The sequence below is a fragment of the Abramis brama genome (assembly GCF_963993115.1).
Source record: "Abramis brama genome assembly, chromosome: 13".
Taxonomy (NCBI): domain Eukaryota; kingdom Metazoa; phylum Chordata; class Actinopteri; order Cypriniformes; family Leuciscidae; genus Abramis; species Abramis brama.
Genome location: NC_139975.1, coordinates 31,245,317 through 31,269,338, shown reverse-complemented (window position 1 = coordinate 31,269,338; position 24,022 = coordinate 31,245,317). Strand labels below are relative to the sequence as shown.

General features: G+C 38.8%; 1 protein-coding gene across 1 annotated transcript; it reads left to right on the top strand.

The window, feature by feature from the left end:
* The first annotated feature begins 279 nt into the window (after positions 1–279).
* Positions 280–10,130, top strand: LOC311095586 (E3 ubiquitin-protein ligase TRIM35-like). The gene is made up of 6 exons (XM_084134146.1): positions 280–862; positions 7,879–7,974; positions 8,087–8,317; positions 8,435–8,457; positions 8,539–8,657; positions 9,007–10,130. The coding sequence occupies exons 1-6, from the start codon at positions 467–469 to the stop codon at positions 9,546–9,548; spliced, it is 1,407 nt and encodes a 468-aa protein (XP_083990272.1). The 5' UTR covers positions 280–466; the 3' UTR covers positions 9,549–10,130.
* Positions 10,131–24,022: the final 13,892 nt, after the last annotated feature.

Here is a 24,022-nt window from a genome sequence, read left to right as displayed (position 1 = left end):
AACAGTCTGAGTAATGCTAAGTCTTCAACTGTAAACTCTTAAGTGTTGGCTTTCTAAATATATGTTGATTATGTGTCTATGTGATTATGTGTCCCCCACTGTAGCATGTTTTTTTTATATGCTACAGACTCTCACTTGATTCTTTATGTTCTTTGTTTCCAAAATATGCTTGAAAGCACAAATAAAATAAAGATAAAACTATACATCCAGTCTGTCTTCAGAAACTCCACCCTCTTACAAAACCAACCAGGAAGTGACTAGTCATTATTTCTGCCTTTCAGTTTCACTGAAAGCTAAAACGTGTCAGTCTTGTGAAGAACAGAGGACACATTATATCATAGCATTTTTGTTTATTTCTGAATTAACCCAGATTAGATTTTAATTGTAATAGTTATTTACTCTTTAAACCAAATTTTAGAAAGTGAAAGTAAATTGTAGATCATTGGATCTTTTACAAGACGAGGAAATGGATTCAAAATCTGTGGAAGAGCTTTCTTGTCCTGTTTGCTGTGAAATCTTCAAGACTCCTGTTATTCTGTCCTGTAGTCACAGTATTTGTAAAGAGTGTCTACAACAGTTCTGGAAAACTAAGAAAACTCAGGAGTGTCCTGTCTGCAGGAGAAGATCCTCAAAAGATGATCCACCAGTTATTCTTGCGTTAAAAAACTTGTGTGATTCATTGATAAAGGAGGGAAATGAAAAACGTTCATCAGGATCTGAGGAGATCTGCAGTTTACACAGTGAGAAACTCAAACTCTTCTGTCTGGAGGACAAACAGCCTGTGTGTTTAGTGTGCAGAGACTCAGAGAAACACACCAATCACACATTCAGACCCATCAGTGAAGTGCTTTCATCTTACAAGGTAAGACAAATATCTCTCATTTCATATGCTGAATACAGTGCTAAACATAGAGTATTATTTGTGTAAATAATAGACCAGTATTTATTTTTACTCAGACTAGGGTGTGACGAGACGCTTACTCCACGAGACGAGACACGAGATTGGGTTCACGAGAATGAGACAAGACGAGATTTTTACACAATTTTTAAGAAATCCTCAATGATGAAATATATGAATGGAAAATAGTCTTTTATTCAACTGAAAATCAACTTGTAATTAATGTTATTTTACTTCTATTTTAATGAATTCTATGCAGTAAAGGACATGCAAACACTGCAAAATGTTTTGCTATAAACTCTACCGTCTGGTTTCTCCCCTGTACGATTTCACATGAGAAATCGAACTCCTTTACACAAATCGAACATAAAAAAAATAAAACAGTATAAATAAAATAAATATAAATAACTGAAATAACACTTTAAATGCAAACAGTAAGTGTGTATCCATAATCAAAGTACTGCTCTCTCAAAACAAGTTCAAACAGAAACAAATTTTTTCTTCAAGCATGAAAAAGAGATAAATTAACTACACAGAACAACCTAAGATATGGTCATGTTCTTTTTCAAGAATATAAGCATGTCGACGATTTCAGGCAGCAGTTGAGACCTTTGGGCAGGGCTGCACGATATGAGGAAAAGCTGCGATGTGCGATAACATTGTTTAATATTGCGATGTCGATATGACTTGTGATATGTGAATGTTAGCTATACTGTTCCCATGTCTTAGTGCTTTAATAGGTTCTTTGCGTGATAGGTCAAATGTTTATTACCTGCCTGGTTCAGATTAGGCTACACTATTTTAGCGCGATTTTGGCACGATCCGTTTCGTGGAGATTCGTAAAGGACAACGGGCGTCGGGAAGCCAGATTCGATCGTTTCATTTAGTATAGTGTGTCATAGTGGGCGACAACGCGTCTGTGATGCTTCAGGACATCACGACAGAAAGACTAGCATGTTTAATTTTAACGGTCCTCCACGACGGGTTGAGTGTGAGCGAGAGTGAGTGTGCGCGAGTGAGTGAGAGTGCGAGCAACAGTGAGTGTGCGTGTGTGCGCGCGCGAGTGAGCGTGTGTGTGTGTGCGCGCGAGTGAGTGAGTGAGTGAGCGAGGGACAGTGAGTGTGTGTGTGTGTGTGCGCGGAGTGTGTGTGTGATTGGCCCGGCACACAAATGATTTAAAAGTGGCAGGGGCATCTTCAATACTAATTTCACCCTCACGCTCCATCACGCTGACATCACAACAACTCACGAGACAAAAGGCTTGTTTGAGATGCGCCTTGCCTCGCCTGAAATGTATGCGAGAGTAGGCGGCTGCAGTGAGAGGAGGAGTGAGAAAAGCGCAGGCTAGACGGACAGTTCTCTCTTCTCATAGTGGATCAGACATCTGCGAGATCAAAGATGGATATCGCGGGATTCACGCTCGTGCACAGTGTTGCTAATAAACTGGATGCAATTCAAGTTCTGTTGCTTTTATATGAAAATAAATAAAATTAACAAGACACCCAAAGTACTTGTTATTTAATTCCATTCCAAATACATGTTTATCAATAATTTTTTCTTTAATACACACATATGTGTTTTTTTTTATTTTTTTTTTTTTTTATTAAAATTAAATTGCATAACCCAAAGAGATCGCACTGTCAGATAGTTTGGGAATATTCACACATAACATATACACATGAAACATGATATCAGAGTTTTAAAATCAAACATTTTAAAAGAGAACAATACATCACAGTTGTTTAAACCAATGAGCATTAAGCTGTGTCGTCAAGCAAGTCGTTTCCCATTGTGCTTTTGATCAGCGCAGTCAGTGGAGAGCAACTGCGCTTGACTGCAGAATCCGACACGTCCGCCTTGTGCTCGCGAGAGATTTTTGACATACGTCAGCATGACATCAGAGCAAGGCGGACCGCACTCGGACACATTTCTAACCGGCATGCATCTCGCGCTGATCACCGGTGATCGGTTCTGCGCAGATTTTGCTCATCTCAAACAAGCCTAACGTTTTACCTCAACGAGAAATCTCATCGCGTTTTAATCTCGCGAGATCTCGTAACACGAGATCTCGTCACACCCCTATAAATAGGCTTGTTTGAGATGCGCCTTGCCTCGCCTGAAATGTAGGCGAGAGTAGGCGGCTGCAGTGAGAGGAGGAGTGAAAAAAGCGCAGGCAAGCCGGACAGTTCTCTCTTCGCAGTGGATCTGACACCTGCGAGATCAAAGACGGATATCGCGGGATTCACGGGATTCACGCTCGTGCACAGTATTGCTAATAAACTGGATGGAATTTAAGTTCTGTTGCTTTTATATGAAAATAAATGTAATGAACAAGACACCCAAAATAAGCCTACTTATTTAATTCCATTCCAAATACATGTTTATCAGTCTTTTTTTATTTAATACAGACATGTGTTTTTTTTTCTTTCTTTTTTTTAAAATAAAAATGACATTGCATAACCCATAGAGATCGCACTGAGATAGTTTGGGAATATTACCACATAACGTATACACATAAAACATGATATCAGAGTTTTAAAATCAAACATTTTAAAAGAGAACAATACATCACGGTTGTTTAAACCAATGAACATTAAGCTGTGTCGTCAGCAAGTCGTTTCCCATCATGCTTTTGATCAGCGCAGTCAGTGGAGAGCAACTGCGCTCGACTGCAGAATCCGACAGGTGCGCCTTGCGCTCGCGAGAGATTTTTGACATATGTCAGCATGACATCAGAGCAAGGCGGACCGCACTCGGACATATTTCTAACCGGCATGCATCTCGCGCTGATCACCGGTGATCGATTCTGCGCAGATTTTGCTCATCTCAAACAAGCCTAATCTCTATAATTTACTGATATAAAGTTCTGCACCAAGCTTCGACCCTCTGATGTTCAAATCTTCTTGAATGAAACAGCATTGGCACAAAACATGAATTGAAAAAATAGAAATGTCATGGGTTATTAAAACAATTTCATTAATAATATGTGATTAATTACAAGACATACCAAAAAGTGACTGATACTAACATACTTTCTCTTTCTGTATTTGTATTTGCACAACCACAAATTTACAACTGCATGGATATAATAATTAAGAATTGGCCATTGCAAAAAAACACATTTGTTTGGTAGAAGCATGATTTATGACGTTCATCCTTTCCAAATTATATATGTGCATGTATTTATGCATTTTTTCCAACTCCAAGCTGTATAAACTTGAATGCTTATTGGATTTAAGCATGCAGGTGATGTGTATGTGTGTAATGAGGGAGGGTGTGGCCTAAGGAGATCAACACCCTATATCAAGGTGTGCAAAATTATTAGGCAGCTTCTTTTCCTCAGACAAAATGTGCCAAAAAAAAGAGATTTTACTGTCTCTGAAAAGTCAAACATTTTAAAAAATCTTTCAGAGGGATGCAGCACTCTTTAAAATTGCTAAGATATTGGGGCGTGGCCACAGAACCATCAGAACCATTTTGTTGCAAATAGTCAACAGAGTCGCAAGAAACGTGTGGAAAAAAATAAAGCAAATTAACTGCCAAAGATTTGAGAAGAATCAAACGTGAAGCTACCAGGAACCCATTATCCTCCAGTGCTGTCATATTCCAGAACTGCAATCTACCTGGAGTGCCCAGAAGTACGAGGTGTTCAGTGCTCAGAGACATGGCCAAGGTAAGGAAGGCTGAAACCCGACCACCACTGAACAAGAAACATAAGTTGAAACATCAAGACTGGGCCAGGAAATATCTAAAGATCTTTCAAAGGTTTTATCGACTGATGAGATGAGAGTGAGTCTTGACGGACCAGATGGATGGGCCCGTGGATCAGTAACGGGCACAGAGCTCCACGTCGACTCAGACGACAGCAAGGTGGAGGTGGGGTATTGGTATGGGCTGCTATTATTAAAGATGAGCTAGTTGGACCTTTTCGGGTTGAAGATGGACTCAAAATGAACTCCCAAACCTACTGGCAGTTTTCAGAAGATACTTCTTCAAGCAGTGGTACAAGAAAAAGTCTGTATCCTTTAAGAAGACCATGATTTTTATGCAGGACAATGCTCCATCGCATGCATCAATGTACTAGCCTGTAAATGCCTTAAAAATGAAAGAATAATGACATGGCCCCCTTCCTCACCTGATCTAAACCCTATTGAGAACTTGTGCTTGAACTTCTTAGACGGGAGATTTACGGTGAAGGGAAACAGTACACCTCTCTGAACAGTGTAGGGGAGGCTATGGTGGCTGCTGCACAAAAAGTTGATCATCAACAGATCAAGAAACTGACAGACTCCATGAATGGAAGGCTTATAACTGTTATTGAAAAGAAGGGTGGCTATATATGTTTTAATGTCAGAAATGTTTATCTGTAAAGTGTATGGGGTGTCATTTGTAAAGCGGTTCACACTGAAAATAACAGCAACATTTTGTCACATTTAGCTTCAAACAATGTTTAAAAAACTGGTATGAATTTTTGACGGTCACTTTTTAGCACATTTACAACAATATTTGTCAACTTAGAGATATTTTAAATAGTTAAATCTAAATATTAAATGTTACACCTAAATGTTAAATGTTAAATCTAAATGCCAAATCTAAATCTAAATGTTAAATCTAAATCTAAATGTTAAATATAAATATTAAATCTAAATCTAAATGTTAAATCTAAATCTAAATCTTAATGTTAAATCTAAATGTTAAATCAAAATCTAAATGTTAAATCTAAATGTTAAATCTAAATCTAAATGTTAAATATTAAATCTAAAACTAAATCTAAATGTTAAATCTAAATCTAAATGTTGAATCTAAATGTTAATTCTAAATCTAAATCTAAATGTTGAATCTAAATGTTTTGGGTGAAACTAAATATTTAACTAATATGCAAATTCAAAATGCCGGTAACCGGATTTAGATTCAACATTTAGATTTCGATTTCGATTTCGATTTCGATTTAACATTTAGATTCAACATTTAGATTTAACATTTAGATTTAACATTTAGATTTAACATTTAGATTTAACATTTAGATTTAATATTTAGATTTAACATTTAGATTTAGATTTAACATTTAGATTTAACATTTTGATTTAGATTTAACATTTAGATTTAATATTTAGATTTAACATTTAGATTTAGATTTAGATTTAACATTTAGATTTAGAATTAATATTTAGATTTAACATTTAGATTTAGATTTAACATTTAGATTTAACATTTAGATTTAACATTTAGATTTAACATTTAGATTTAACATTTAGATTTAACATTTAGATTTAGATTTAACATTTAGATTTAGATTTAATATTTAGATTTAACATTTAGATTTAGATTTAACATTTAGATTTAACATTTAGATTTAGATTTAACATTTAGATTTAGATTTAACATTAAGATTTAGATTTAACATTTAGATTTAACATTTAGATTTAGATTTAATATTTAGATTTAACATTTAGATTTAACATTTAGATTTAGATTTAATATTTAGATTTAACATTTAGATTTAGATTTAGATTTAACATTTAGATTTAACATTTAGATTTAACATTTAGATTTAACATTTAGATTTAACATTTAGATTTAGATTTAATATTTAGATTTAACATTTAGATTTAGATTTAGATTTAACATTTAGATTTAGATTTAACATTTAGATTTAGATTTAGATTTAATATTTAGATTTAACGTTTAGATTTAGATTTAACATTTAGATTTAACATTTAGATTTAGATTTAGATTTAACATTTAGATTTAGATTTAACGTTTAGATTTAGATTTAATATTTAACATTTAGATTTAACTAAGTTGACAAATATTGTTGTAAATGTGCTAAAAAGTGACCGTCAAAAATTCATACCAGTTTTTTAAACATTGTTTGAAGCTAAATATGACAAAATGTTGCTGTTATTTTCAGCGTGAGCTGCTTTACAAACGGCGCCCCATAAAAGTGAGTTGTTTGTTTATTATTCTCACTTTAACAGATGAAAATAAACAAGTGAGATGGGATTTTTTTCATTTTTCTGCATAATAATTCTGCACACTAAGAGTTGCCCAGTAATTGTGCACACATAGATATTGTCCTAAGAAAGCCAAAACCTCACTTTTACTTCCTTAAATATTCAGATTTGAGGTTTATTAACATTTTGGATTGACTGAGAGCACTGTGATTGTTCAATAATAAAAGGAATCCTCAAAAATACAACATGCCTAATAATTGTGCACACAGTGTATAGAGAGGGAAGCCCTTCATATGTTGCTAGCTATGAAGAGTTACATATAATTAGATAGAGTAAAGGATATGCGTTTTTGGCGTGCTGTCCGAGGGGAATTTGGCCTGAACCCAGAGTACTCCCCCATCCCAGGTTTGGGATAGGACTAGTAAGTGAGGAGATGGGGTGCTGGAGTGATGCTGGAAAACTGTCATAGAATAGTGGTAAAAACTGCTGTATATAACTTACACCTCCTGATGTTAACTGAGTTGACTGGATGAACTCCTCCCATGACAATTAGGTTAATTATCTGAACGTGCTTCTCCCGAACTTTGTTAGTAAAACATAATTAAAAAAAATAGAAATGTCATGGGTTATTAATTTTTTTCCCCCAATAATTATATGTGATTAATAACAAGACACACCAAAAAAGTGATTAATACTAACATACTTTCACTTTCTATATTTGTATTTGCACAACCACAAATTTACAACTGCATGGATATAATCATTAAGAATTGGCCACTGAATATAGTTATAGTATAGGCAGAAAAAAATATAGTTTTTTTGGTAAAAACATGATTTATTGACGTTCATCCTTTCCAAAATAATATATAATTAAAAATATACGTCCTGCAATGTTCTGGCACAAATGCTTCCATGAGAATCACCCATACATCATATAAATAATATAACAATAAAAACATCCAAACATACAATGTTTAAACCTCTAAGAGCTGCAAAAGTTTCACAGATTTTCATCTTAACCTGTAGGAGGAATTTAATACAGCACTGACGTCCTTACAAAACAAGCTCAAACATGGAGAAGAAATGAAAGAAGAGTGTGATAAAACAATTGAACACATCAAGGTGAGGATATAAAGAGTTAAATACTCAACATTCACACACAGAGATTATTATTGACATTAGTGGAGTGTGTGTTCATACAGCGCTGACTGAAGTGAATGTGATTTGATTTCAGTCTCAAGCTGAGCACACAGAGCGTCAGATTAAAGAAGAGTTTGAGAAGCTTCATCAGTTTCTCAGAGACGAAGAAGAAGCTACAATCACTGCACTGAGAGAGGAAGAGGAGCAGAAGAAGCAGAGGATGAAGGAGAAGCTGGAGGAGATGAACACACACATCTCAGCTCTTTCACACACAATCAGAGACATGGAGGAGATGATGAAAGACAATGACGTCTCGTTTCTAAAGGTGACAAATCAATCTGGCTTCATTCTTTGTGCATAAAACAACTTGTATAGAGAGACTCATTGACACTGAGAGTGTTTGATAAGATATTAAAATGTTTTCAAACTTTATATTTTCCAGAACTATAAAGTCACGATGGAAAGGTGAGTGAGCTGCTCGTATCTCTTCTCTCAGTGGATCTGAACTCAAATTCACTGCAGTTCTGACTCCTGAATGTTCCTCAGAGTCCAGATCTCACAGCCGGATCCACGGATGAGTTCTGGAGCTTTGATTCATGTGTCGCGTTATCTGGGTAACCTGCCGTTCAGAGTCTGGAAGAAGATGCTGGAAACTGTCCAACACAGTGAGTCTCAGCAGATTTGACACCAGTGCAGAAGATAGTTCAGACACACACAACATCAACATTTGATAGAAATATATTTAATAATTACTAAGTGAATCTGAACTGTATTTCAGAAAATCATCAGATCATACAGCGAACTCATAATGAAAAGTTTATTGCTCATGGTCTATGTTGATGTATTATGATAAAATAGTGTTTATTGAATACTGATATTAAACCTGAAGCCTCAATCCATTCTGACAGTAAGAGACCATTGTTATGAGTTATGAATTCTTTCAACAAAATCTTTGTGTTTTACATTTAAATACATCATATGTCATCCTCTAATCTGATGTTATTCTCTTTGCAGCTCCGTTGACTCTGGATCCAAACACAGCAGTTCCTTGGCTCACACTCTCTGCTGATCTGACCAGTGTGTCGTTCAGTGATGTATATAAAACACTTCCTGATAATCCAGAGAGGTTTGACAGTTATCCATGTGTCCTGGGATCTGAGGGCTTTAACTCAGGAACACACTGCTGGGATGTGGAGGTTGGAGACAATACATACTGGAGTCTTGGAATAACCACAGCATCAAACCAAAGGAAGGGAAAGGTTTTCTTTGACTCTAATGTCTGGTGTGTGAATTACATAGAGAGCAAATACACCTTAGAATCCCCAGAGCAACCCGAGACTGTCTTTACTGTTAAACAGAAGCTTCAGCGTGTGAGAGTTCAGCTGGACTATGGCAGAGGAACAGTGTCATTCTCTGATCCTGTACACAACACACGTTTACTCACATTCACATCCACCTTCAACGACACAGTCTTTCCATTCTTATATAATAACTGCACAACTCCTCTGAGGATCTTACCAGTTAAACTCTTTATTACAGTAGAAAATCACAGTTAAATCTGATTCTGCTTCTAGACTAATTCAGTTTTGCAAATTATGCTTCAATAACAATACTGTAATAAAAGGGTCTCATTGATCAATCACACTTAAATGTAAAATTTAGAGCCAACTTAACCCTTGTGCGTCCTTAAGGACATTTTTGTCTTTAAAACTTTTTTTTTTTTCTGTGTTAATGATATATCAAAAAAAAAAAAAAAAAAAAAACTGAAAAGAAAGACGAAGACAAAACTGAAAATTAGTTTCCTGTGTTAATGCCAACTTCATAAATGTTTGGCACAAGTGTTTATTTTATTTGAATTGTCTTATTTTACTCTCATCTTTTTCTTTCATGAATCAGTTGTACACTAGTAACACAACATATTTACACTCAGGACCTTAAGGACAAAAATGTCCCCATTGAAAACTACATTTCTTTTTTTTTTTTTTTATCCCAGGGCCATTTAACAAACAAACATTTAACATTTTTATTCTGTTGTTAAAGATACATTTTCTCAGGTTTGGCCTATAAAGCAAATACTCGCTTTATTCATGTTTTCTTCTTCTGCGTATTTGTGTATCAATTGGATAAATGATGCCGTTATAATTCGTGTGGATGTCAGTGTGGTTTGTATGCATGTAGGATACTAGAAAAATGGTGTGTGCGTGTGTGTGTGTGTGTGTGTGTAATATCTGATGGAGAAAATTTCTACTGCACTGCAAATCACAAATCCCAGCGTTGTTTATACCAGTGCTGGCATTTGATGAGGAAAGTTTAGTACCAAACTAAATCTCACTGAAAGCTCTTTCAGTTTTTGAGTTTAACATGTTTTATTAAATATACATTTTATAATATAATAAAATATATAAATATAAATAATTCTCATAAATTTAAACCTCTAACTCTTTCTTTTTTTTCACTTTTGTAACTTTTTTTCAACAATAATCTTCCAAGAGTCTTCTTCTTGAGGGTCTTCAGAATTAAATTTGTGCTCCGAAGCTTCAAATGTTTATGACAGTTTATTCTTTGACATGGACATTTTTGTCCTCTAAAGACCTCAGAGTAACTTTATAAATTGACACATAAGGGTTAAAAATCTGATTTCTGTATTTAAAAAAAAATATATGTTATTATTATTATTATAAATGTGATAATTAAGCATTAAATAAGTCATAAAATAATGAAAGTATGTTTAAATCTACGTTTACAATATGTAAGACAACATAAAGTGTCGACACATTTTAGTCATAGACCCTTTTCAGATTTCCGGGTTTCTCAGAAGCAGAAGTCGTAATATTTGGGGAAACTTCTATAGCGGTGAATGAGAGACTACATTAAATATATATTTTGTGTTTCCATTTGCTCAAATGGCAAAAGAAAAACTCCACAATAGAGTTTTCACAACTTTCAAAAAATATAGAGGGAAAAAATAGAGGGATTTATAACGGCAGTCAGAAGAGAGAAAGATGTCAGTTTATCCGTCACTCCCACAGTCACTGTATTAGAAAACCCTCATAAAACAGTTTTTTTTTTTTTTTGATGCAAAGGTAATATAATACAATAATGTTATAAATTGACATCATTTTTTTAAGTGGAAATATAAAAAACTTTGCAGGATTTATGATGCTGATGACCGTTAAAACCGTTTAGAGTCAATTGGATAAATGATTTATTTGACAGAAATCACTGTGAAAACGGTTCTTCTTGTCAGTGAAATCCTCATGTGTTCATATGTATATTATCCTATTACTTGAGCTCTGAAAATTATGAATTCACTGTGAGGCAAGCAGCTGTTTATATATTCATGCAAAATGATTGACAGAATAACAAGACTAGATGTTAAACATTTTCAAACCGTTATTTTAGAACATTCAAATAAATATATTTTTAATTTAAGGTTTAATTTGGTTACAGTGTGACAGATTTTCATCATTCAAAAAAGGGATGCACAAAACTGTCTTATGTCTTAATGTTGCTGTTTGAGCATAAACAACATCTGCAATGTTACGACGCTCAAAGTTCAAAGCAAAGGGAGATATTTCCTTTTACAGAAATCTCTTTTTAAAGACTACAACACACGGCTATGACTCTGTTGTCTTTTTAGATCTGCTTTACAGCAGAATTGATTTCTGTTTGCATCACTGATCATTATTTTCCTGTTTATCACTGTAAAGCTGCTTTGAAACAATCTGTATTGTATAAAGCGTGATATAAATAAAGTTGCAATGAAAAGGAAATAGTGACAGATCTTTTCTTACATATTGTGACGTACATCCAAGTTTATCAGATTATCAGAAATGTAGGGCAGGTTCATCAGTTGTTGACTGGATGTTGAGATGTGGATGTTGCACACAAAAATGAATGTGAGTTTACAGTCGATTGTAGAGTTTAAGGAGAATAAATGATTGGATTAAATATTACAGGGATGAATTAAAAAAAAAAGTGTACATGGATGAATCGTTCACAAGATCTGCGCTTTTTTAAACTAAATGTAATTTCATTCCAAATGCTTGAAAATTTCACTTTCATTTTTTACTTTTATATGCATTGATAACAATAACCTCACGTAAAAATAATTTTACAGAAATAAAAGTAAAATACAGTCGTTAATCAACTTGTGAGAAAATAAATCAACACATGAAGAGAAACTTTAAACCATCTGATATGACCATCAGTAAAATAGATGTGAAATAGTTTTGAGAAATCACACCAGTCTCTAGACCAGCGCTGCCAACTTCTGAGTTCAGCTTGGAGTGAGAATTATAGTATTAACACAAATTTCACAAATACATTTGATTCAATAAGCTTGCGGTTTGATTTCGATCTTGATTTCGATTAGATTCAATGTTGATTCATTTTGAAATACTGTATATCAGGTACAGTGTGTTATTGTGTTTCTCAAGGAAAAACATCTGTCTAAACTAATGCTGTGAACAATAGCCTACAGGGAACCATGTCAGCCGTACATTATTATAAAAAGTTAAAGGCACAGTATGTAATTTTGGCCATATTCAAAACAATACTAACGAATTAGCCGCAAGTAACGTAATGTTTAATGCTAAATGACTTTATTTGTCGAATTAAATAGTGGGGTAACACAGCACAGTTGTACATGATAATTGTGGGGATGGTGTAGTGCTCATTCTGCAGGGGATGGTCGGCCCTTTGAATAGGTGTGGTCCTCCATCTCTGGGTCTGACCACTGTGTTTGGGCATCACAGGAGGGCTTTGATGTAGAGCACGGCTCCTCATCCCGATCCATCTCATCCGACCCATCTCATCCGACCCATCAAGCTCATCTGAAGGTAACAATACAGATCACGGGCATCAGAGATATTATCACTTTATCATTATTGGATTGTGCTGCTAACACATTTAGTTTTTATGATATGCATTTCAGCTTTAGTTTCTGAGAAGGGTCATTCTGTGTCAAATCAAACAAATTTCAGAAACTTCCCCGGCTCAATTTTTTGATTTGGTTCATATTTTTTTCTGAAGAAAGACAAACATAAATAGTGATTAAAGTCCAAATATTAAATGTCGCAGATGTATATTTTCTGAGTAATGCACTATTTTGTAGAGGAGGTCAATTTTAAAATAAGTTTGTTTTAGTTAGTTACACAATGCTATAAAAACAGTGGTGTAACGTCATGATTGACAGCTGTGATTGACAGGTTCTCTGAGCGAAGTAGTCACTGAAGCACCAACAGACTTGGATACGTTCCGCATCGTTAAATTCCCTTAAAAGTGCAGTGTGCGTGTCTTTGTAATCATTATGAAGTCAAGTCTGGTCAGTCGTCTTCCTTAAAGCGAATTTTCTTCAAGTCCCACTGACTCTTTTCCATAATTCCTTGTGTCTTGTTGTCCTGCGTGAAATTCTGATAAGAAAATAATAAGGGCTATAGTATCTTATCTGAGGACTCAGAGTAAAGTAATAGGTTCAGACATTTAAACATTAGATTGCATACATTCATCCAAATTATTCCACACCTGGCGTTTGTTCTTTGAAATCTTTGTCTTTGAGAATAGATGGTATGGGGGTCCTTCACCATGCCTGCCCAGGTCCCCTGAAGATACAGTATAACATATTATTTTTACATCTTGTTTGGTCATGTTTTAGGGAAACTTCTCTGCATACTCTACATCATATCTATACAGTACCTAAAACAACATCTGTACAAAGCTGAAAGTTACCTTGAATAATTAATTTGCATAACAAATTTACTGTGAATGTGATTAGTAGATTTTGATATCTGCCTTGGAGCAAGCATTTGATGGGCTGACTACGTCCATGCCTGGCAATGGGCCAAAAGTACTACAGACATCTGACAAACATTCTACATGGTCATGTCAAGTACAACTTTACACCTAAATTATTGTAGTAACCAAAGATATGTTTAAGTCTTTCTCTGAGTGACTCTTTCAATCACAAAAAAGTGTAACTGACCCAGCATCATGCTGTCCAAAGAGCTGCATGAGGCAAGAAGTAGGCAGCCAGAGTGGAGATGAATGTCTCACTGTAGGACACATTTGGATCCCCTTTTTCATTGAGGGGTGCAGTGCCTATGACCTCCATGAAATGTCTGTGAAAAGACGTCCGACTGAAGGTGTCCTAAAATATGAAATTTTACATGATGTTTACATGAGTGATTTTAATCAGGTTAGCAGAAGACATAATTTGAAGACATTTTTCATGTTTACTGTGTACCTCAAGGTCATCAGGAGCAATGCTGCTGTCATCAACAGCTGATTCCCCAATGGTGGTCAACAAAGTCTGGATGTTGTTGAAGTGCTTCTCAACATGTTCAGAGCTGCATGGGCTTGAGACGATGACAGTGCAACTAAGGAGCATTTCATCAAACTCAACAATGGGACTTGCTGTGGTCAAAAGTCCGAAAACATGCATGACCAACTTGTAGTTCTTGGGTGCACTGAGAGAGAAATAAAAATAACAACATTGTCATAAATCATCATGAATAATTCGTTGCCATTCATTTGATTATCTGTTTTATGAAAAAAAATATATATTTTAAGGTTTTACTTACTGCTTTTTACACAGGGATTTAGCATTTTTCATTATATGGCTTAGACAGCGGTGGACAATAGGAAGACTGAAGTCTTCAGTGGTGCCTTTCCCTGTCAATATTTGATAATAACTTTGGAGCAAGGCATTGAGGTTAGTTTGGCAGAAGACGAGTGAGGACCATGGATCCATCAAATATTATTGTGACCGTATGACTCAATCGACTTACACTAGTAAGGCCCGTACTCAAGACCCCAAATTTTCAAGCCTCCCCAAACAGGCTTTCAACTAAAGGAAAAGGACGAGCAGAGACAAAACCACAGACTACAATTTTATTTAGCAATTAGTTACTAAAAACACCTTGAGCTCAACATCAATGATAAAAACACTTTAATCAATGTGAATGAATCAGCCCAATGGGCTATTTAAACTATTTATTGCTTTATTAAACTTTGTATGAATTACTGTAATTTACTGGCTTCTTTTATATGTTTATACATTGTGTATGATTGATTTAACTCATAGATAATCTTTGTTAAAGAAGCATTGATTATGTGATGTTTTTATTACTATAGGCATAATCTGCACATGGAAATATAACTTTTGTGTTATGTTAAACAGTCAAGCTTATACAATCATTTTTGCAGTGTCATTGTTGACTTCTGAAAATAATAATAATAATTATTATTATAGATATGCACACAGTCATATATACATTCTAATTCTGAACAATCACTATTTATCAATAAAGTATAAACAAACACTTAATATTCAAGGCGTGAATTACAGATCCGCAGAAGCACCAAATCCATCGTAATTAGCATATGGGTTATAATATTTCTACATCCATGTGACCCAATTTTTCATGCCAATTATATTTAATATCTACCTAAATGTATATGAAACATGAGTAGAAGAGTCCCATACTTGGCTGTAAAAGTCTGTTTAGCGCCATCTAGCGTTTGAGATATTACAGTGCATTGGCATTGTTTTGGTTAAGACTGATGTCACTTCCTGTATTTTAAATATGGCGGAGAAACGCATATGGCGGTCTCAATTCGCCTACTTGTACTATTTTTTACTACTAAAATAGCGTCTTTACCGGTTACTCTCTGTCGCTTAGTTACATGCATCCTGTCACGTAAACTGACATGTCAATCATCTTGTCAAAGATAAAATCCTCCACATTTAATTTAATTCAATTTCCTACCGTATCGGAGAGAAATGCAGTAGCATGTTCATCTGCAGTCTTTCATGCGGATACTCTCCTCATATTCATGCATAACGATGCCAAATGGCTAAATAACGGATCTTTATGAAAGTTCACGTTGTTGTTGCAGATGAAATATAACATGGATAACATCAACTTAGATGTTGATTATTAGTCACTCAAACCCCTTTATCCAAACCTCTCTACTTAACCGTCGATCGCGCACATCCGCCATATTTTGTAGTTTTCTGAACACTTTTTACTCGTGTTTGTAGTTCTACCAGAAAGACTCGGGAGAATAAATACTGTGACAATTAAACATTTATTAACAGCCCAGCAAGCAATAAAGTTCTTTGGCGTAGGCCCCGTCCGTAGCTCGCAATCCGAGGGTCCGGACTCTGCATATCCTGCCTGAAGACGAAGGCAGGGGCGCAGCCGACCCCCTGTGAGGTATGGGAAGGGACCATCCTGGTGGTGGTGGTGGGGAGGATGAAGGAAAGGATCCGTCTTGGAGGTGGTGGGGAGGATGGAGGTGAATGGAAGCGTCAGCATCTGTGAACTCAAACATGTGTAAGTACCAATCTTTTATACCACGAGTATTAGAATATGACTGGATAGATGAGAAGGTAAAGTGACGTAACAATTGAGTCTTCCCGGCAGAACTTATGCTAAAGCTTTAATTTCTGAACTGGATCCTCCTCCAAAGCATTGAATTGTGGGCAATATTAGCTGTTATAGTGAGCACGGATCCACACTTCCAAAAATCCACCGGAAATAGTAGGCCATCCAGGGACTTCTGGCATTCTCTTCTCAACATACAATGCTTTGCAACACTTATTTTAATCTTATATACTGTTTAGGATGGACAGTATGGACATTGAGACGCAGGGCTGGTTTCACAGACAGGGCTTAGATTAAGCCATGATTAGACCTTAGTTCAATTAGGACAATTAAGTAGCTTTTTTAAACGTGCCTTAGAAAAAAAACAACAACATTACAACAAAACAATGGTGTAGCTTTTCGATCTATCAAGAATTCAACTGACCAAAACCACTGTATTTTTATTCTCAACTTCTGTGTCGAAACAACGCATCAACAAAACTCTCAAACTCTCCCGCTTCGTATAGGGGACTGTCAAATATGCATGTGTGTTTCTATGTAGATGATGTATTAATTATGTGTGAATTATGGATCAGTGATGTGTGGGTTGCTTATATCTGCCCCTACAGGTCCCGCCAGAATTCACCAACACCAGCAACATCAGCTTGCTTGGAGCTCGAACTTGTCTTCCTGAACATGTGCAGTGACGTGAGGTTAAACCTCCTTAACAGTTTGAGATTTCTCCCTGGGGTTTGTCCCATTGTTGGTGGCTAGCCATCAGCTGACCTAGCTCTCCATGAGCTGGTCGATCGACAGTGACTCATTCTGGACGGCCTGTGATGTCGACCAGGAACGTTTTAACGACTCGAAACGGCCCATCGTACGAGGGCGGCAAAGAATTTCAGCGAGCGTCATGACAGATGAAAACAAACTCAGCCTTTGAGAGCCTTTGGGCATCCAAGCTACCATCAGTCCATGCTGAGCGGAAGGAATGGGTTTGAAAGTATTAATTGAATTAATTTACATTTACATTTACTCATTTTGCAGACACTTTTATCCAAAGCCACTTACAAATGAGGAATACTGCAAGCGATTCATCGTGAAGAGGCAAACAAATGCAAGAAATATACAACGTTTTAGACATTGCTTAAAGTAGCAGAAGATAGAATAGGGATGGATTAAAGGAAAGTAAAGGCATATTTTTTTTTATGATGATGAGGTTAAGTACTCATGGAAGATTTGAGTTTCAGCTGTCTTTTGAATGTTGTCAGGTATTCTGCATTCCAGATGAAAGCGGGGACATCGAACAGTGAACAAAAATGTTCTGGAGATTGATTTTGTGCCTCTCTGTGATGGTACCACCAGTTGCCGCTCATTTGCTGATCGTTGGCTTCTGATAGGGATGTAGACTCGTAAGAGCGAGTGGAAGTAGGAAGGTACTGAGCCTGTGGTCTGAAAGCAAGCGTTAATTCCTTGAACTTGATGCGAGCAGCGAGTTTTAGCCAGTACAGAGAGATTACGAAAGAGGTGTGACGTGGGCCCTGCGTTCTGGTAGAGTTCATTTGTAGAGGTTTGATTGGGGCACACGATGGAAGTCCAGGCAGAAGAGCATTACAGTAATCCAGCCAATAAATTACCAGGGCCTGGACGAGAAGTTGTGTTGCATGCTCAGTTAGGAAAGGCCTGATCTTCCTGATGTTGTGTAGTGCAAACCTGCATGACCAAGCTGTCTTTGCATTGCAGTCTTTGAAGGTCAGTTGGACCTCAAAGATTACTCCAAGATTTCTAGCTGACCTTGATGGTGTAATAGATGATGTACTTAGCTGGATGCTGAAATCGTGCTGTAGAGACTGATTGGCAGGGAAAACGAGAAGCTCAGTCTTGGCCAGGTTGAGCTGCAAGTGATGTTCTGTCATCCATGCCAAGATGTCCGCCAGACAGCTTGAGATTCTGTGGGATCTTCTGGTTGAAATGATAGGTAGAGCTGTGTGTCATCACCATAGCAATGGTGATAAGAGAAACTTAATGTAGTGTAAATGGAGAAGAGGATGGGTCCAAGAACTGAACAGTGAGGAAACCCTGTGATCAGTTAATGTGATTTGGATACCTCCTCTCTCCAGGCAACCCTTAAAGGGGCATTCTACCCATTTGAACATTGTTTTTTATTTAAAGTGGGTCATATATGTAGTCGAAATGTAAAATAAATTTTGAATTTGGTGCCTTCGTGACCGAGGAAAGACAAAAAATAACTTCAGGACGCATTTGTATGAAAGACAACAACTCCCACAATGCACCACATTGCACAGCTCCGCAAGCCACTCCCACTAATCCAGAAAGCGCATATCTGCCTATAAGAGAAATCACTCTTCCGTCTACAAGGCTAGCTACCACCAGAGCTTGAAATTCATTTCACACAAAATGTCTAGTTAGTTGGCGAACTCAGTGCATTACTCCTCGTTTGTATTTCTTTCGAAAAGGTGAATTATTGCATGGTACCTGGATGTTCAGTCAGAACATATGCGGTGCGAAACTAGGATAGTTCACAACACAAACATCCGTGTCCTTGTCTGATTCAGAGATTTCGTCCAGGAGAAATTGTCATCGTTGAAATTCTTTGCCGCAGACGGACTCTATCTCTGTGTTCGTAGCGGTTCGTAGTTGCATAGTGAGATCACCGGCGCCACCAGTCCGCCCTAACTCGAGCCAGTCTGGGCTCCTCGTCCGCGGCAGGCAGGTCTTCTGCCTCGGCTGCTCTTCGCTATAATGCGGCTTGTAAAGGTAGCCACAAACACCTGATTCAAGCATCAGACTTCCGAAATCCTCTTCTTCTATATCATATTGAGCACTCTCCTCCGCTATTGTCATAACTTTACATCTGTCTCCACAGCGCCTGTTAGCTTAGCTTCAAACAAGATGGAGGATATTGCTTTCAGTTTCAGAGAGTAAAGTCCCACCCACTGATCTGTAATAGGTCTGTAGCGTGAGCGGGTCCCGCCCCTGGGAAAGATGAGGAACGAGTGTCTGTAGTCTCAACAGAAATCCCCCCCTCTTACACTTCCTCCGACAATGACGCAAAATGACGATTTTTGCGTCATTGTAGGAGGAAGTGTAAGAGGTAAATAACGGATTTCTCCCGTCTCAGGGGAAAATGAGAGAGTGTTGCACGACCATTCAATAGTATGACTGGGTTTCTAACAATGCAAAGCTTAATGCAAATGGGTGGAGTGTCCCTTTAAAGACATAAGATAAGATTCAACCCAGTGAAGTGGAGTTCCTGTGATGCCCAGTGATAAGAGGGTGGACAGAAGGATCTTATGATTCACAGTGTCAAAGGCAGCAGATAGATCGAGAAGAATGAGAACTGATAATTTGAAATCAGCTTTTGCAAACCGCAGGTCTTCAGTGACCGACAATAATGCAGTCTTGGTTGAACGGCCATTCTTGAAACCAGATTGGTTGATGTCCAGCTGGTGACTGTCTACAAGTGACGTGTTTAATGTGGGTTTTTTAAGCCGTGGGGTTACCCAAGCCTGCTTAAATGTGGTAGGGAACATGCCAGTATGGCGAGATGAGTTGATGATCTGTGTGAGTGCAGGTAAAAGTGTAGGAGAGATGGCTTGTAGAAGGTGTGAGGGGATGGGATCTAGTGGGCAGGTGGTGGGATGACTGGAGAGGAGAAGTTTAGATACTTCTGCCTCAGTGAGTGGAGAGAAGGAGGAGAGAAGATTTCTGGAGCTGAGAACTGACTGCTGATGGTTGTTGTTTTGTCAGTGAAGAAATTAGCAAAATAATCAGCAGTTAAAGAGGTGCTGGGTGATGGCGGAGGGGGACAGAGGAGAGAGTTGAATGTTTGGAAAAGTGTGCGTGTGTTTGAAGCACTGTGTGTCATGTTGTGGAAATATGAAGATTTAGCAGCATGAACTTCAACAGAAAAGGATGAGACAGAGACTGATACATACTCAGGTCAGATGGGTCTTTTGATTTGCATGTGAAAATTAGGTCAAGTTGGTCGCCTGATTTGTGAGTACTTGTGGTGATGAGCCGTTTGAGATCAAATAATGCTAGGAGAGAGAGGAAGTCTGTAGTATAAGACTTCTCTAGATGTATGTTAAAATCGCCAAAGAGTACAAGTGGACTGCCATCCTCAGGGAATGAGGACAGCAGCACATCCAGCTCCGCTGCAAAGGAGCCCAATTGACCTTGGAGGCGATAAATTACTACAATGTGGATTTTAATAAGAGTTGTAACTGTAATAGCATAGAATTCAAATGAATTTTTATTGCATAGAGAAGAGTGGGTTGAGTATTTCCAATTGTTAGAAATTTGAAGACCTGTGCCCCTACCCCTCCCAGACTGGAGAGGAGTGTGATAGAGAGAGAAGTTGTTAGAGAGAACAGCGGAGGTTGCTGCATCTTCTGGACGAATCAGATCTCAGTCAAGCCCAAGATATTGAGAGTAGATTGAGTTGGCTGGAATGAAGTCAGCTATGTTGACTGCTGACTGCTGACAATTCTTCTGCTGACTTAAATACCTGGTTCTTCTCAAATCAAAACTAATGCGGGACAGTACGCCACTTAAGTGCAATAATAACTAGCAATAAGAGTAACAAAAGGCAAGCAATTGTGCCTGACCACGGACACCACCGTCTCCGGCACGGGCATCACCGTCTCCGGCACAGACACCGAAACCACCGTCTCCGGGATGGAAACGGACACCACCATCTCCGACACGGATACCAACGTCTCCGGCACGGACTCCGACACCACCGTCTCCGGCGCGGACAATGGTCTCCAGCACGGACACCAGCATGGACACGGTAACCGGCACGGTCACCAGCACGGACACCGGCACCGTCACGGACATAAGACGGCAGAAAACGTGAATTAGACTTTTTGACAAATTTGAATTTGACTTCACAGCATCGCTCCACCACCCCAGCACCTCACTCTTGGCTGGTTTTCTATCCCAGTCAAAAGGGGGGAGTACTCTGGGTTCGGGCCAAATTCCGAGCTCGGAGCCCTCTCCCGGACAGCACACCAAATACACATAAATTACTGCATCTGATTTAATGTACATGTGAATTCGTGAATTGAAGCTATTATTAAAGTTTTCAGAACATTGTGTGATTTTCTTAGTTTTTTGTTGTTTTATTAACATTAAAGGGAAAGTTCCCCCAAAAATGAAAATTGTCATCATTAAGTCTCTCAAGCTTTTTTTAAACCCAAATAAGTTTCTTTCTTCTAGTTTAACACTAGTTTATTAATAAATAAATAAAATATCTCCCTGCTATTTTTATTTATTTATTTTTTGACACTGTAATAAGGTTCGTAGTTTCGTTCGTGTAGGAAGGAAGACGACAGGGGTCGGCTGACTGGGACACTCACTTTTATTAGCTCTTTTCAAATAAAACAAAAGGTGCGCACAAAGCGCCTTCACCGTGATAAACACAGCTTCTCACAAAACAATAATCCCAGCGTTCAGCTTGCTCTCATTCCACGTCAGCGTCCTCGTGAGGTCCCAGTCCAAAACTCTCTCGTCATCTCTCTCGCTCTCCCAGGTTATATGCAGTCTCTCCACGCCAATTACTGCAATCAGACACAGGTGTTCATCATCTGCACTTGACCTACTTACTCACCGCTCGGCCCCCTCCTTTCTCTCCCGCTACAGACTTCGCGAAACCACGCCCCCCTCGCCACATACCCCCACCGCCCGACTCAGGCCGGGGAGCCATCCGGCCTGCAGCCTCCCCCCCCCTCCTCCTGGAGAGGAAGTCAGCCACAGTCATCTGTGCACCCGGCCTGTGGATCACCTGGAACTTAAAAGGCTGTAAAGCTAGATACCAACGAGTGATCCGCGCGTTGGTATCCTTCATGCGGTGGAGCCAGGGGAGCGTGGTCCGAGCAGAGGGTGAACTCCCGTCCCAAGAGGTAATAGCGGAGGGTGAGGACGGCCCACCTGATGGCTAAACACTCCTTCTCTATGGTGCTGTACATCGTCTCTCTCTTTGAGAGCTTCCGACTGATGTACAGCACCGGCCGCTCCTCACCCCCCACCTCCTGGGACAGGACTGCGCCCATCCCTCTGTCCGATGCGTCGGTCTGCAGAATAAAAGGGAGAGAAAAGTCAGGGGCATGTAAGAGTGGGCCGCCACACAAAGCAGCCTTTATCTGAGTAAAAGCCTGCTGACACTGCTCCGTCCACTGAACCGTATCTGGTACCTCCTTTTTAGTCAGATCAGTCAGCGGGCTGGCGAGGTCCGAATAATTAGGTACAAACCTTCTATAATATCCCGCCAGCCCCAAGAACTGTCTAACCTCCTTTTTGGTCTTGGGTCTTGGACAAGTTGCAACTGCTGCTGTCTTATCAATTTGGGGACGCACCTGTCCATGACCCAAGTGGAAGCCCAGATATCTAACTTCCACCCGCCCAACCGCACACTTCTTCGGGTTGGCCGTGAGTCCAGCCCTTCTCAGCGTCTTCAGGACAGCCCGCAACTGCTGCATATGCCGCTGCCAATCACCACTATAGATGATGATATCATCCAAGTAGGCAGCAGCATATCCAGAATGCGGCCGGAGAATCCTGTCCATCAGACGCTGAAACGTTGCTGGAGCCCCGAACAAACCGAAAGGAAGGGTGACAAATTGGTGTAAAAGTGAAAGCGGTCTTTTCTTTGGACATGGGTGATAAGGGGATCTGCCAATATCCCTTCGTTAAGTCCAGTGTCGAATAAAAACGAGCAGTACCCAGCCGATCAAGCAATTCGTCAATCCTAGGCATTGGATAAGCGTCGAATTTCGACACAGCATTCACCTTCCTGTAATCCACACAGAATCTGACCGAGCCGTCCGTTTTAGGAACTAAAACTATCGGGCTCGCCCAGTCACTGTTGGATTCTTCTATTACTCCCATATCCATCATTGACTCTAATTCGCTCTGCACTACTTTTTTTTTGTGTTCTGGCAGGCGGTACGGCCGGCTGCGAACTACCACACCCGGCTCGGTCTCAACGTGGTGCTGAATGAGATCTGTCCGACCAGGCAGAGGCGAAAACACATCGGCAAATTCTGCCTGCAAATTCTTTATGTCAGTGAGTTGGGATGGTGAGAGGTGGTCTCCCCCAGGGTCCAGAGCGAGGGATTGAGTTTTTATAACCGCTTCCGGACCGAGATCCTCCTCTCCGCTCACCACCATCGCCAGCATCACTGACTCCACCTCAGACCATTTTTTTAGGAGGTTGAGGTGGTATATTTGATGTGTCCCGCCTCTATCTGTTCGTACTACCTCATAATTGAGATCCCCAACTCGCTGTGTGACCTCGAAGGGTCCTTGCCACTTTGCGAGTAATTTCGAACTAGAAGTGGGAAGTAATACAAGCACTTTTTCTCCCGGTGCAAATTGACGCAGTCTAGCCCCCCTGTTGTACAACCGACTTTGTCTGTCCTGAGCCTGTACCAAATTCTCCATGGATAGCCGCCCCAAAGTGTGGAGTTTTGTTCTCAGGTCCATGACATACTGAATTTCATTTTTGCTATTTGAAGGTCCGTCCTCCCAAGTCTCTCTAAGGACATCCAACACCCCGCGAGGCTGACGTCCATAGAGAAGCTCGAAGGGGGAAAACCCCGTGGAGGCTTGGGGGACCTCCCGTACCCTCACAGGTA

Excerpts from the sequence above, each read along its gene's own strand:
- LOC311095586 (XM_084134146.1), top strand. The coding sequence starts at position 467 with ATGGATTCAAAATCTGTGGAAGAGCTTTCTTGTCCTGTTTGCTGTGAA. Across the intron at positions 7,975-8,086 it reads AAACAATTGAACACATCAAG|TCTCAAGCTGAGCACACAGA; the intron begins GTGAGGATATAA and ends ATTTGATTTCAG. Across the intron at positions 8,318-8,434 it reads ATGACGTCTCGTTTCTAAAG|AACTATAAAGTCACGATGGA; the intron begins GTGACAAATCAA and ends TATATTTTCCAG.